This window comes from Ctenocephalides felis, unplaced genomic scaffold (assembly GCF_003426905.1).
Source record: "Ctenocephalides felis isolate EL2017-DRISC unplaced genomic scaffold, ASM342690v1 CF-g0.4_SCAFFOLD_01604, whole genome shotgun sequence".
Classification (NCBI taxonomy): Eukaryota; Metazoa; Arthropoda; class Insecta; order Siphonaptera; family Pulicidae; genus Ctenocephalides; species Ctenocephalides felis.
In genome coordinates, this window is record NW_020537758.1 from 14,787,093 (window position 1) to 14,804,292 (window position 17,200).

General features: G+C 29.3%; 1 protein-coding gene across 1 annotated transcript in view; it reads right to left on the reverse strand.

Moving 5' to 3' along the window:
• Positions 1–11,997: 11,997 nt before the first annotated feature.
• Positions 11,998–17,200, reverse strand: part of LOC113373400 (doublesex- and mab-3-related transcription factor 1-like) — a 9,032-nt gene continuing 3,829 nt past the window's right edge. The window contains exon 2 of the mRNA XM_026613701.1: positions 11,998–12,101. Within this exon, the coding sequence (XP_026469486.1) occupies positions 11,998–12,101 (104 nt within the window). The remainder of the gene's footprint in view (positions 12,102–17,200) is intronic.

Sequence of the window (17,200 nt, forward strand, 5' to 3'; positions counted from 1 at the left end):
CACATGTGTGCTTTGGCTTAACGATATTAACATAAATTCTCCTTCATCACTACACGGTCTGGCGCGGCGTTCGTGCCTTACTACTGCATGAGTGGAATTACGTGAGCAGTTGTGTAAATGAATGTTGCACTGTTTATATTTATATTTCGTTAAGAAAGCTGATATTTAGCGTTTTGCAAGTCGAAACATAATAATTGTAGCGACAAACTGACTGTAATAACCGATAATTTTAATATACAGGTGATTTATACGAATCGAATCCATTTATTGGCCTAGATAGATAATCAGACTTGATTATGTTATAATTGTTACCCAAAGTACAAATTTTGTTTTCCAATTATCGTGCCAAGCTTATAGATCACTCTGAGGTATGGGTTTTCCATAAATCTATACACTGTATTTTATAGTTTATATTCAGTCATCAAATTATTCAAAAATATGAGACCTTTGATATTGCTACATAAGACAATAGATTCAAATATAAATGAAAATTATTATTCTGATGAGAAAACAAAAACGAACTTACAGACACTACAGACTATACAGAACAAGGCACTGAGACCAGCACCGAACAAATTCATAGACCCACTGACAAGACACTTTTAATTTTTTTTATTCTCTTTATTGAATTACAATCTGTCTTTACAAAAAGGAAGACATTCAGTAATTTTGATGATATATGAAATAATAAAAATTAGATCTAAAAGGTTACCCAGTAGTAAGCCTTTTCAATTTTAATATATTAAATTTAAATTGTGTGATTATATATAGAGTAAACTTAAAAATAAAAAGATCTATGAGTTAAATGAGTATAAATTGTGAATTATAACAACAAATAAAAAAGACTTAACTAAACTTTTAAATTTAAATTAACAAAGTTTCAAGATGAGTATTGCATTTCAGTAATTTGAGTATGCTATCTTGCACGTTGTTCATAATATTTTTTATAAATTGTTTAACGTAATTATTAGTTTTTTATCGTCACGTTTGTAAAAAAGAATTTAGTTTTTAGAATAAAATATCTAAAATTTTATAGTTTATTATGATAAAATATATTAATAATTTTTGAAAAAAATATGAATTTAATAACTAGAAGCCCGATTTCTAGAAGTATCATCCATTATATGTAATCTGCATGATTTGTATTTTGGAAGATTTTTTTGGTTTTTTTTTTGTTTTGACATCTATAGGTACTTCTTTTAATTTTTATTCTTATTATTATAAGAACTAGTAGCCAAATTACTAATAATATGCATTTTAGATGATTTGTGTGTAAACAAGCTAAACTCGTATTCTAGAGATTTTTTTGGCACATTAATGTTTTAAAGTTAACGCATTTAGACTCTTTGAAAATCTACATATTTTGTATATAGGCGTTATGGATCTAATAATTTTTAGTAATGAAGGTAGTACTCATAATAATTGATTAGGAGTATTAAGACCAATTTTGAACTTTCCTTCTATAACACCTATAGACCTATGATCCATAGATCTGCCTCAATCTTGACTAGAAAATCACTAGATTTTTCTCCTGTCGAAATTATACTTGTTACGCTTTATTTGTTACATCAACAATAAAGTTAAAGACACAAGTTAGTGATAATTAGCAGTTCTTTTTCAAATATTGCTGATTTAGTGAATATTTTATAATGGGACTCGATAAATCCTAAAAATAATTAAATTCACCATATGTCTCATTACAATATGGTCTATTTCCCCTGTCCTAAGTAATATTTCCATTATAGTTCGATAACTTCCAATTATTTAGAAGCAAAAATATGCATGTGTAAACTTCAGCAAACTGAAACAAGGCAGTCACATAACTCTTACCCTGAAGCGTTTATATTTTAAGCAAATTCAACAATGTTTTCGTAAATGTTTACAACAGCTGGTATATTAGTATCAATAATAAACCTATGAACGTTCACCATTACTATTTTAGGCTGCACTGACGCTATATAACCAGCTACAAATTAATGTAACGAAGTGCATTTTGCAAGCATTTGCAAATAAACAAAATCTCCAGTAGAAAATGGATAGTAAACTAAAAAAATATAAAAAACTTATATTTTAAAATAAAATAAATCAATTATTCGTAAATAATTGATACATAAAGATGGTCACTTTTTTTCTAATGAACAAATTTATAGAAACAAATGCTATCCTCTTCTCCTTTTTACCAACTGTTTAATTATGTTTTGATAAGGTCTTGTAAAGTGTAAAGTTTGATCAATTACTCTAATTATATGCATTTTTATCTAAGTGTACTTTGTTTTTAAAATAATGAATGTAAGTGCATATATTTAATTTACAATATAAGCTTTTTTTATTATTCTATCTTACAAATATCTAATTTTTTGTTTTCTACTTTCAGGTAAGTGTCCACATTTTATTCTGGAGGGTGTTATTTGGGTGAGAAGTTCATTTTTTTATTTTTTATCTGAGACTTAAAATTTAAGTAAGAAAATAAAAATTAAACAAGAAAAGTTTTCTGCTAGATAACGTAAAATAGTTGCCTAGTTTTCTAAAATTTTCATATATCAATAAAAAAATTATTTTAAACTGTAATAGTAAGTAACTCTTGGACGTTAGATGTATCACAGACCTCTTCCTCGGTTTTGAAAAATACGGTTAATAATTTTAATAGATTTATGAACATCGTATGGTTATTTTGATAATCTTGAATGTTTTTTCAAAATTTCTATATTACAATAAAAAAAATGTAGTCAGTCAAATAACTCTTTGTAAATCGTAAAATTGCTTGGACGAGGGAATCCCTATTTATTTTGACGGTTTTGAGAAATATGATAAATTATTTTAATAAATTAATGTACACCATATTGCTATTCTGGCAATCTTAAATGTTTTTTCAAAATCCCTATATTTCAACAAAAAATATAGTTACGAAAATAACTATTGGTGAATAGTAAAATTGCTTGGTCGAGGGTATCACCATTTGTTTCGCCGGTTTTGATTATATGATTAATTATTTTAATAGATTAATGGACACCGTATGGCTATTTTGATAATCTTAAATGTTTTGCAAAAATTTCATATTTCAATCAAAAAATGTATTAAAATATTAATAAAATAACCCTTGTTAACTCGTAAAATTGCTTTGACGATGGTATCACTTTTTTTGTAAGATTTGATGATATTATAAATTATTTTGATAAATTAATGAACTTTCTTTGGCTACTTTGAAAACCTGCAATGTTTTTCAAAATTTCTATATTTCAAAAAAAAAAACTGTATTAGAATGTTATTAAAATAACTCTTGGTAAATCGTAAAATTGTTTGGACGTTTGAGCTACCACAGACCGTTTCCTTGGTTTTGAGTCATATGATAAAATATTTTAATAGATTAATGGATATAGTTATGACTAATTTTATAATCTCAAATCTTCACCAATATTTCCATATTTCAATAAAAAAAATAATGTTTTTAAATTTACCTCTTTGTAAATCGTAAAATCGTTTGGACGGACGACGAAGGAGCTATCAGCGTCCGTTCCTTCGGTTTTGACAACACATAAAAACGTTGAAGCGTTTTATAGCCAGTGTTGTAATTAATTTCTAGGGATTTTTAATGTCGCAATGACGTTTATTTTCTGTGCGGCCTCTAGCAGCGTGTAAAAGCGTTTCTTTCAATGAAACCCTGTCAGTCGCAGGATTAAATTTTAATGTCTACTTAATCTTTTTCGTCATTTTTTTCTCCTTATATCCTGTGAGCATCGTGTGTAAATGTAGAAATGTATAGCCAAGACGAAGCGCAAAGTAGATTTATATTTGTTTACTAATACAGTTTATGGCATAATATAATATGCATGACATATGGAAAAACGGTTTGGATAGGATACAAGACAATGAGTAAAGGAAAAATGGCTAAAATCAGGGCTTTATTGGTAAAGCAACAAAATTATTTTTAATAGTTCTTACAATCTTAACAATTAGCTATGAACTTTCCCCAACTTACAAGAAGGTGCATTTACATGGATATAAATGATCACTTACAAATTTTGGATGCCTTATGTATTTGGATAATTCATAAAAAAAATTCAAACTAATTAAATACTACGAAGTTAAGGGCTTTTATTGCTATTGCCTTCCAAGACCATTAAAAATCAAAATGATAAATTAAAAATAAATTCCTATATTTTGTGTTACTTACCTATCTACCTTTAAATCTTGGACCAACGTTAATTTCAATTCAATTCAATTTCAACACTATTTTTTTAATGCAAAAACTAATATACGATCTATAAGAATTCGTGCTGCACATATGGTTGTTATTTTGCTCTATATTATATAGATCTCTATATTGCTTTTATATTGGTGTCTATAAGATAGAACTGACCTGATTGTTTATTATTAGTGCATTAAATTGAATCTTGTATTGAATCTTGTAGTCTTCTCTTTAACCGATTAGAAATTGGATGGAACCGCTTCTATTGATATTTTTATACAATTATTGATTTGGGCAAAATTTCAAATAAAATCTTCATGTAATGATTTTTTATTTCAAAACTTCGGAGATCTAAACTTTATTTTTAATTTGACTTATTACCATTGTGTAGAGATCTGGAAATTACACCAATTTCATACACCACCAGTTACATGATCCTGATGATTTATAAACACAACAAACCGAAATCGTTTGATGCGAAAAGAATTTACCAGTCTACATAATGAACTTAATTTATCGTTAAGAAAGACATTTATTACATATTTTGCAGTTCGCAGATAAATACATTAAATGCACTTTGAAGCGAATTCAAAGCTCATATGCGTTGCCAAAAATAATTTTATAGTTTTCTAAATTGCTGTAAATCATTCTTTTATTTATATCATACCATAATACGCATCCTTAACCACATAGAAATATATATATATATATATATATATATATATATAATAATATTAATCCCTAAAATTCATCTAGATAAAAACTGTTTTTTTTAAAACTATTTTTGAATTTCTAAAAATAATCAATTTTAGTAAAAATATGGATGGACTATTCGTGTCTAGAACTGATAACAATAATGACTTTAAAAAATATAGTTTCCAATATAAAATTAAAAATAACAAGTGCTAAATATGTAGAACGTGCTATTAATAAATATTCATGAGGCTATGCATTCTGTTCTTGTTGAATGCTTTTTGCAAAGTCCGATAACTTTTAGGAAGTCTGTAGTATTTACTTGTAAAAACAATACCTGTATTTTAAATATTTGTAAATATTTTTTTGGTTTCAGTGATTGTTTTTACTATTTGTTAATTAGTGAAGTATTTTCCTTGATCTTGTTCTGGTTAAATTGTGATTTTTGCACATTCCGATCACTATTCATTAACAATAGTAAAATATGTATTTCATATCCAGCAGATATTTTTGTATATGTATACCTAGTATATTTTTGTTTTGATTTTTCATCCAATAAGAATATTAGCAATATTTTTATTATCCCAGGTCATTTAATTTTTTATGGACTTCATCGTTTATATTGGCCATTAAAATGTTTAAGATTAACCTTTTGAAAAGAATATATATTAAGTTTGTTGTAAACCCAATAGAAGACCCGACATGTTGTGCCTTCTTAACATCTTGAATTTAATACATTTTCAAGGAACTGCGAAAATATAAATACTAATATGTAGTAAATGTCTGTCTCACAATAAATTACGTTTATTATGCGCATATTTTGCCGGCCCACGTGTGTGTAAATTCATATCGGGGATTGGAAACATTTTAAGAAATAAATAATTACATTTACTGGAATAAAAAAAATAATTGATAAGAATAATTCATTAGGAACACCTCAATCAGCGATAAAAATAATAAAAAGGTTAAACAATGGTATATAAACTATTGAAAAAAATTCGTCTGAAACTGAATTTAATCTGAAACACTAATTTAATAATATATAATGATAAATATTTTGCATTTTTAAAATTATATTTACGAATATATGAAAATTTTATAGAATGTTTCCAATCCTGATTTGGGCTTTAAAAAATTTTGTAGAACAAGAGCTGTAGGTACTTTTTGTTACGTCTATTATAAAAATTTTATTGACTACTATAATGCATTAATAAACATTATTTTTATGAAGCAAAACACAAAATTGAATAAAAACAAAACACGTACATATGTAACAATTGGTTTTCCATCTATGATTATGAATATTAATGAATCAGAAAATGCTTTATAATATTTTACCTTGAGCATTAATTTATAACAAAATTTTATTGATATTGGTTTTACATTTATAATGCACAATTAAAGAAATATGCTTTGTATTGTAAGGTTTTTTTCTCAATAAAAGTATAAAAGGTAATAAAAACAAAAAATAAAAATTATATAAACATAATATGATGTAATGCTTATAGATTATTTATGTCTTTCCATATGAGAAAAAGTATTTTGAAAACTGTTACAAATTGATTGTAAATCTTGATGGGATTTTTTTAACCTATATCCTAGAATATCTACATATGATACATATTATCTCTACATTGATAAATCTTGTTTTTGCACATTTTGATTCAATATGCGGTAGGAAACTCGTTTTTGTTTGATGTAACCTGAATTCTCATAAAAACATTGTAAACACTAATTTGGAGAGTTGAGTATTTTATGGGCGCGATTTAATATGCTTCCTCTGTTAACTGAAACCGTGAAAACATATGTTTTTTGTAGAATATTTAGTGTTATCAAATGTGTAATTTTACCACATACATGAACATAATAATATACATTTTGTACGTTTGAGGTAGAGTAAAGGTAAAGGTGGAGCTAGACGTAGAGTAAAAGTAAAGGTTTTAGTTATATATTACATTTTAATTTTTTGTTTAATTTTAAATCCACCAATTTTTATGTTACATTTAATACTACTTCCCATTATATCGAATTGAAAGATAATAACATAATATTATATCCATAAATTTGCACAAAACATACGAAAATTAAAAAATATTTGAAGAAACTATTTGTAATTAAACTACCAGATCATAATTTGAAGCAATTCACTTGAAAATCATAGTAATAAAATCATCAGTGCATAAAGTGTATATTTTTCATTAATTTATGTGTATGTACTTATGTCCGTCGAGTAATAGGTATTTTAATATAAAAATTTGATGTTGATATATATGTTTCGACACACTTTTAATAAAATGGGAAAGGATCTAAAATATCTATTTATTGTAACTATGGTATATAACTCATTATTGTGGATTTAATATCAATCAACTTAAAATCCCATAATCTTGTTGTGATGGCTTCTTACTGCTTTTTAGATGTCAACCCAACAGTTGGCTCATTTTTTTTTTTTATTTTTTCATTAAATTAACTCGTACACTTAGAAGTTTTATGGTATGAAGCAAAATATGTGTGAAGGCAATTTTCACTTGGAATATATTGCTACCTAAATTTTGACCTGATATTACTTCTGCTTGACATCAGGCTGCGCGAGGCAGATTTTGAACCTGGAAATTTTGGTTCAAATCCCAAAGCTCTAACCACTAATTTACGGGGGAGCCAATTTTGAATACAAAATGCAAAATTTATTATTAGTGTATCCTAATTAATGAAAGACTGAATTATTCCCATCATCATACTATTCTCTGTCTTATTACGGTTTTGTATGCATAATTTGGTTGAAGTCGGCTATAAAAATGGTTTAGGCGTAACCCTTCATTTTACTTTTACGACTGTTTTAAAATGCGAACCTTATATACCAACTAATGCAATGCAACGCAAAAACCTCCGAGGCGATTAAATGTAACTTAATGACTGTTATATATTCAAACGCGATTATTTGTTTTGCAGAAGAATATTTTCGAAATTATCCTTCGAGAAACGTGATATTGCGCATTTTAGGATTATGCTTTTTATGTAATTCACAATCATTATTTCTTGTCATCATAAGCTGTCGAAGCAATATAATAAAAAGTGGCGCTAATTGGAAACTGTCAATAACCAAGAGTGTGAAGAGGTGATTGCGATAAAATTTGTTTGCGGTTTTGTAATGTTCTTTGTTGACATACATCAAAATTCAAGTAGTACTCTCAAGAGAAATATTGCTGAAATATTCATTGATATTTCAGCAGTTTATATTTTAATACGCAAGTATTTGGGCTCTTTATTTTTTATATAATTAAATGCATCATCAGAGTCACTGACCCAATTAAGATCTATTATGACAAATTGTTCACTATATTGGATTTTTTTTCATTACGAAATATTTGCAGTAAAATTTCCATCTAATTCCTAGTTATAGAAATATGTTTTTTTAAATATTTTTATAAAATTTGTCATTTGTCCATTTTTATCCCAAAAGCAAGAACAAGCGTTGCCGACAATCGTGGACACTCCCGATTAATAAAAATGTTGTATTATTGTGTATAATACATAATATAATATGTAATATCCACTATTGTTTATGCAAATCGAGCAAGAATATTTACTTTAAGGTTAAGCACGTGACAAGTTAGGTTAAGCATGTAAGGAGTGTATACAATTGTCGACATCGCTCGTTCACTATGTGACGTCAGTTTCCTTCTATCTTCTGATACTTATTTTACGCTCGACTAGCAGTCCATGTAGTGTAAAGTCTATGGCAACTACTTATATAATCATATATAGTCACGACAACTGTACAAAAAAATACATATAACTTATTAGAAATCTTTAGAAATATTTTCTATGACGTCAAATTTAAATACACGTTTTCAAATATTTGTAGCTATTCTATCCTGAACATCAGCAAATTTTTGGTAGTAACTTTAGTTTGTCTAATTCGAATGCCAATCAAGTGATTGGCTGGACGATTTTTATAGCATCAGACTTAATTATATCTATATCATTATCAATATGTTTCTTTTAAGGGGGTATTCTAGTGTAGAGCGATGAATTTTAGGTAATTTTTAAAGTGTCGTAGAAGAAAGCAATGAATGTTTTTACTAACCATTTTTTACCACTTGTTTATTAATATTATTAAAATACAAAATAAAAACTAAAAAATAAAAAAGTTGAAAATTGTAAAAACTGGCAGCTGATGAAGTGGGTGGCCTCAAAAAATTGGCACCTCAATCTTGACATGATTTCAGCCCTCCTAGCCATCGGAAATGAAAAAAATAAAAATATTATTAATCTGCAATGATGTCGCAATCGCCTGAACTAGCGATGAGTAAAAAGATTTTTTTTCACAAATTGGCGACTGTTTGAAAAAAAGTGATTTTTTACTGTTTTTTTGAGTTTCTCGAATTTTTTAAAAATAGTAAAAATTGGAATTTGGGGATAATCCTAGTTCGGGCTATAGATAGGTCTATAAACAAGACTCTCTGAACATTTCAAGTAAATCGGTCGAGTAGAACTCGAGAAATCGTGTCAACAGTACTGAAAAATTCTGTTCTGAGAAAAACGCATTTAAAGTTTTGCGCGAAGCCAAACGAGTATGGAGACCGACTCAGTAAAATGCCTATATCTCCGAAAATAATTCAAATTTTCAAAAACCTTCTCGTACCCATATTCTTAGATAGTTAAACTTTGAAAATATGAAATAAAAAAAATCGATTTTTTTTAACTTCTACACTAGAATACTTGCGTTGTATGGAGGAGAAGTTCAATTTCTTTCCCCATAGTTGTGTTTAATTTGTTGATCGTGCGGTTTGATATAGATAAAGTCTGATTGTGAGTTTAATTCGCCGAAGTTAATAGTTGGGTCGTTTCCGGACGACAAAGGGTTCCGTACCGCCGCAACCGCAAATAATGATCCGTCATATCAGGGCGACCGTATCGTCGGTATCGCGCTTCGTCCCAGTTTATTCAGTTTACGAGCGGACTTACTGCTAGGGTAGCTCAAGATTTTACGACTTACAGCTGAGCGAGCGGCTCTTTCATCGATCCAATAGCTCTGGTTTCTTATTATATATATTATATTACTTGTGTGAAATGGTAACAATGTGCATAACATTGGGATAGGTACGGTATCGTATATGTACGTGTATGTGCTTTTGATACGCTTGACCTGTACCAGATATGCCGCGTGGGAGCTTTTACGCCTGATTGATTTAATTACTACTTCGACACCGTGAAATTTTCATTTTGAACTTTGTTTAGAATCGTAAAAATTCTGGTGGTGTTACATATAATGGAGACGCAGGTTTAATAAAATTCTACTTTTTTATGCATTAGGTAATGGAAACGCGCTTACTATAAATGATATGCTTATAAGGTGATTCCATTTTTCATATATTATCTTGAGGTAGTCATTCATGCAAAGGTTCGCGAGTTAAAAATTTCACCATCATAATCTTATCAAGTAACGTTAAAGATTTTTTAACTATACTATTTTAAAGTGGAGGGCAAAGAAGGTGTGACCAGCTATTGCCTTAAATCGATCACTTTGAAGGAAAGTACTTTTTTCGTCAAGTTTTTTCGTTTTGAGCAGTGTTATTTAGTTAAATTTTGCTAAATATAATTTTGAAGAAAACACTATGATATTATTTTAAAAGGGGTATTGTTATTTTCAAGATAGATCCAACAGTTTGCTTTATATAACCTTTAGAATAGCTCATATATGGTTGGGGTAAAAAGGACTACCTGAACCTTAATACCTTCATGACGTAAACAATAAGAAAATAATAAAAAGAAAAATACGTTAAAAAACAATTTCACAAGACAGAATAAATTATTACTTATTCCAACTCTAATGATGAATTCTTCTGACGAATTTCTATTAAGAGGTTGTATGCAGTGTGAAAAATGTGCCCATATACCTAAAATGCATTTTACACAGAAGTTGTATTTGTCCTAATTGTATTTCAAGAAACATTCTAGTATATAAATTCAAAAAAATCGTGTTTTTTTATTTCATATTTTCAAAGTGTATGAACACGAGTGTTCAAAGAATATGGACACGAGAAGGTTTTTGAAAATTTGAATTATTTTCGAAGATATAGGCATTTTACTGACTCCGTCTACATACTGGTTTGGCTTCACGCAAAACTTTAAATGCGTTTTTCTCAGAATAGACTTTTTCAGTGATACGATTTCTCGAGTTTTAATCGACCGATTCAGTTGAAATATTCAGAGAGTCTTGTTTATACACCTAAATATAGCCTGAACTAGGATTATCCCCAAATTCCAATTTTTACTATTTTTAAAAAATTCGAGAAACTCAAAAAAACAGTAAAAAAACACTTTTTTTTACTCAAACAGTCGCCAATTTGTAAAAAAAAATCTTTTTACTCATCGCTAGTTCGGGCGTTTGCGACATCATTTTAGATTAATAATATTTTGATTTTTTGCATTTCCGATGGCTAGGAGGGCTGAAATCATGTCAAGACTGAGGTGCCAATTCTAGCACAAAATAGCAAAAAACATATTTTTATAATAACGAATTGGATGGAAATTTGACTGAATATAGTACAATGATTGTCGGTTTGATATGCGCTATTTGTTGTTATATAGTTGGTTTGGTTTTCATAGCATAATTGATAAAAGCACACATTGGACCTTTGTGCCCAGACCTAACTTATATATAATTTTTACCTGAGCCGTTCAACTTCCGACTTGTAAGTGCTATGAGTAGTTGAGTCATTGCTTAATCCCAGATATAACACAATTCTTCTCCAAATTCAGTTCCAAAGATGTACAATGTCCATTACATTATTTCGGCACAGTACTCTATCCTTTCTGGAAATGACACCAAATGCCAGACAACGCCAAGGATGATTATTGCTGTTGTGCGCGACATAAAACTTGGAAACTTCGGCGTGTCTGACTCTCTCTGATGGCTGTTCCCTTAATTAGAATGTGTTCTTCTTCGTTCTAAGGCATATTAATTCCACATAGAGTTTGTCTTCGGCATCGTATCGTCTCTGCCATTCATTTGACTAAATTAGTGAGCGAGGAGAGCGATTCTGGGACAAGATATCCAGGAAAGTATTGAGGATACAAGATAAATTGTTGGGCGTCGCGGAGGTGGAAGTTACTTAAATTTTTTGTAATTGGATTTGCTTCTTAATAGCATAAATATATCCAGTTAATTTCCATTGAGCAGCAGGTGCTACAGTTGAGGAATTGAAGTCTATAGAGTCTAGAGAGCACAATAAACAGTTCATTAAAAATCATACATATAAAATACAAGTTCAATAAAAGCATCAGGGCTATTTAGCGACTTGGAGAGAGAAATATTGAGTAGGTCGCGGAACGACAGACAACTCGGTCTAAGTCCGTGTCCGAGAAACCAAAGAATTAGAGATGAGAATTCTTGATAAAAATCGATATGGGATTCGACTTTGTTGAATTCGTATTTGTTCATCACTATGTCACAATGGTCATGTATCATGCACGCACCTTCTTTCGGTATTTAAAAAAAATCCATTATCGCGTTTAAGAAACTTCCACCTGAACCTTATTGATTCTGTTTCTTGCATCGAAACATCATAAATAATATTATTACCATTTATCTCAATTATGTCTTTTAAATTCGCATTAAATTAAGTTGCAACACCGAAACCTTCAATATCTGTGACTTTCGAACATCGACACGTTACACCCATCCCCGAGGCAATGTACAATTTATACATGTACTACCAAGATCATCGTATGTTATTAAAATAACGGCATTTGCACCATGTTATTCATCACGTATCGATGCAGTTTATTTTATTTCTTTTAAAACGCGTTGTTCTCTGTAATCTTGTGGTCAGCTCGGTAATCGATCGATCATTTTTAGCCTGATATAATATGTTTGGATGTGTAAAAAAATGATACTCAATTTGTCTCCGTCAATCCAAATGAATCAGGAAAATATTGGCGAGTGGATAAGGATGAAAAAAATAAAGTCAAAGTGCGTCCGAGTTCCGACAAGTTGAAAAAATAACGTTTTTTGGGCGACGTGTAAATATGCGTGAGAGGTTATTGAATTTAACAATGATTTACGGATATCATATTATTGTTTATTAAATTAAAGTTCTAATAATAAAAACATTGATATATATAATTCTCTATTTATGCTCCCACTATTTTTGCATTTTTCCGGTCTAAAGTCATGTAGTTCATTATATAACTTGTATATTATATTTATGCTTAAAAATTTTTTAGTTCTTATTTTTGAATGGTAATCCTAATAGACATGCGCGCAATAAATTATAAACGCCAGACTTGATATTAAGCGTTAATAAAACGTTTATAAATCCTTTCTCTACTTTGTAAAGTTCATTCCTAGTGTTTTCAACGGATTCTAATCCTTTTAAGACTAGTCTGGTAACTAATCCTCCAGAGTCATATCCATGATATCCACTCTTGATGCATACACAACCACTTTAATTTGAATTATTTCAATCTGCATATTTTAATTTCCATTAAAAATATCATTTAAGTCTTATGCAAATTTTGATAAACTTAATTGAAGTATCAATCATAAATAAATGATCCATTATAATTATCAAATGAGAAAAGGTTGTTATGTAGTGTTAATGGATTGTTTACACGTTTTTATTATATGTGGATGGGGATATAATTTGTTTTTATCTTTAGACCAAACTGTTGTCTTGGTTGCATACTAAAACAATTTTTATTGGACTAATGCATTAATTACAGTATTAAATTAGATTTTGGTTGGTTTTAATAACATTACCTTAGACCTTAGAGGATAATTAAAAAAAGTTTTTTTTGTTTAATACTCGACCTTTGCTAGTGGAATCTATTCCAAAATATAACTCTGATATCTATATTGTACAAACTATTGTTAACTAAATATCATCTTCTCTGGCAAACTACTAAAAGCATTGGACTTTAGTATTGCGCAAACGGTCCTTATAAGCACTCAATTTTCAAAATTCTCCAGTTTCCTTGTATTATACGACAATATAACTTCCCGAAGCAGAAACATTTTCATAAATAGGACCATTTGACTTTACTTTGTAAATGTTCGAATCAGAATCAATACCCTCTCGAAATCTAGTCTAGGACGAGACTAATCCCATAAGATCTAATCCCGTAGAAGATGTTATCCGACAGTCGTATTGATGCACGTGCGAATGTTTTGATCCAAGTTTGTGTTTTGTTCATATACGACCTCTTTATAGCCCGAATACCATGGATACGGAAACGTTATCAGTTTATCACTTCGTTTTATATGTACTGCAAGTTCTCAAAGTATTTCTCATCATTTTCCAAAATTCCAAAATTCATTCTGGAAAGAAAGGAAATTTGAATAAATATATTTTTATTTCATTATTTTGTTCATTCATGAGCATTCTATTTATTTATAATAAATATTCTTAAGAATTAACTTAATCCAAAAATACTTAAAGATTTATCAAGACAAAGTGAAAACTACTAGAGTGAATTTGAGAAATTGCCCTATAGGGTTGAATTTTTAAAATTTTGATTAAAATTAATGGTAAACCAATGTCTTGGTTATCAATATTTTAAATGAGATAATTAACAATAACCTTATTAATTTAGTTAACTCATTGCAAATTATGAGTGGTAGTTTTTCAATATCGGATTGAACATTCTGTATCAAAATAAGGGAAGGGCGTTTTTGAAAATTTTATTCACATTTTTCTATGATTTTTCTTCGAACAACAATATAAATGAAGAATTATATAATCTGCTGATACTTCTTCCGTATGATGCTATTTTTAAGGAAACCCAATGGTTTACTTGCTTTGACAATCTATTTTGATGTATTCGGAGGCAATGTAATGATTGCTCTGCCTTATAGTGATGATAAAAGGTTATTTTATTAAAAAAAACGGTGGTACATTATGATTTATATTTTTGAATAAAATGAATATCACTGCTGCTTGATATCAGGTTGTCTCAAACGTGGATTTGAACACGGAACACGTTGTTAAAAAGCCGGTAGCTTACTGAACAGTGAACACTAACCAAAATTTTGTTTATTATGAGAAAATATAATAAAGATTTCAATGTCAACATTGAAAATTTACTTCTTAAAAGCTTTTAAAATATTGTCTTTGGAAATACAAAAGATTTTCTTATTGGACTAAAGAATAATCTTATATACTATGCTCAGACTTTGGAATCGAGAATTAGTATTTTTTATCATCTCTATAACTGAATGATATATTATTTAATTATAGTTGTTTTAGAATAATAATATTGCTATAATTCATACTATATATTTAAATATCATATAGAAGTGTTCTTGCGCGTAAAGATATACTTAACTAACATAGTAAAATAATTGAGCATTTAAGGCCACTATTAGTTTGACTAAAAACATTTCATATATATAATGAATAGAAAAGAGGTGTTGCTAACCAGAGTGGACCATCCAAATATAAATGAACCACATCAAACCGTGTTAAGAAAAAATTGTAAACGTCTTATATTATCTCCATGTAGTTTAGATACTACTTACCTTACTGTAAATTATTTCACTTGTTTTTTTCCATAGAAGCCCCATAGTCCACTCTAGGACGATGGGGCTTTACTTTCGAGTCTTCTCACTAGTTTCTTTCGTGAAACGTGAAATAAATTTAGAGCCATAACAGACTTTATGCTGCCTTTTAGCGACATATATAAATATTATGTTTACTCCAGTTTGTTAACATTATTTAGTAAAAAACTCATCATATCAAAGTTAATCTGATGGGACAACTGCTCCTTCATTTTTTCAAAGGTATTTTTGTGGAAAGTCACTCCAAATCATTGGAGATGCAGAAAATCGCAGTAATTTGCATTTATGAACTCGGTATAACCAAGTGATAAAAATACCAAATAATTTCAATATTTCATTTTCCCACAGTTTAAGTTTCTCAGATCGTCCTATAACTTGTCTGCGTCGGGAGTCCGTCGTACCTTTTCGAGGTCGAAGTCGCTTAGTTTGAGTTAGGTGCGTCCTTTCGCCTGACTCTGTCATTTCGTTTCGCGCGCGTTTTCGTTTTGACGACCTACCCCAAAAGTCGTAAACGCCCCGACGTTCAAGGAAACATATATACTGGCGGAGCAGACAACTGACGGGGTGTTGAACGATCAACGTTTGCATCTATAAAACGTACGAAAATAATATAAAGTTGATTCGATTCCGATGCCGATGCCGTATACTTATTTAGCAAGTTCCCATTTCATATAGGGTTTGGGTAAATGATTGATGTAATTTAAATTTGAGTTTTTATTAGATACGAAAATTTTAACACTTTCGGGACGGCACCGATTTCAAAACAATCTACTTTACCGGCTGTAAACTTGATTTCATTGTGTATGTTATGCAATTTGTTTGATAAAAATTTGTGGTCATTGAAGGACATACATTTTTAATATTAATTTATTTTTGATCATTTTATAAAGAATGGTGACGTTCAAAACAATTTCCAAAATGCATGCTGGTCGATTTTGACATGTTTTACAATAAAATGTTGTTCGCCCCCTCCCTCCTGGTGCTTTTCTGTCAGAACAGGCAATACAATCCCTTTTTCTTTCACTCGCATTTAGAATATGCCACTGATTAATCAGTATATTTGTTCATTTTTGTGCTGCCATAGTGGTTTGTTTTTTCTATTATATTGTCTAATAATTCATTTATAAAATATAAAGTAAAATGATCTATTGGATGTCTTATATTGCTTGGTATTTGTAGTCGGGGTGTTTGTTGATGTATGTCAAACTGGATTATTGAAGGAGAATCGGCACATTCGCCAATATTAAGAAAAAGACCATATAGCAAAGAAAAAGGCTGAATATACTACTAAAATAATTTAAAATTAATTTCAAAATACAATACTGTTTATCACTGCTATATGTAATTTTTTCCACTTTTCGATGTAAACTGAGTCATTGTTTATAAAATAGCCTGTGTCTCACAGAGTATGTTTGTCCACTGAGGTGGACAGCCGTCCCCAAAGTGTTAAAACGCGTAGACCGAGGATATTTTTAATCCAACTGTATTACATTTTGAAGAAAATTTGTACGAAATGAGAATTTGTGAATGATCTTTATCTAGATATTTTTCAAATAATTAACGTTTATATAGAATTAAGGTGAATTCCATATAATTTTGCTAAGCTAAAAATAAAAGAAAACCTTGAACGAATTTTCAAATTATTCTAAGAAATACAAAAAATCTGGAATTCATATATCGCACAATAGCAAATATATTTATATAATATAAATAATATAATCATAAATTTAATTTAAGATTCAACCATGAATGAATTA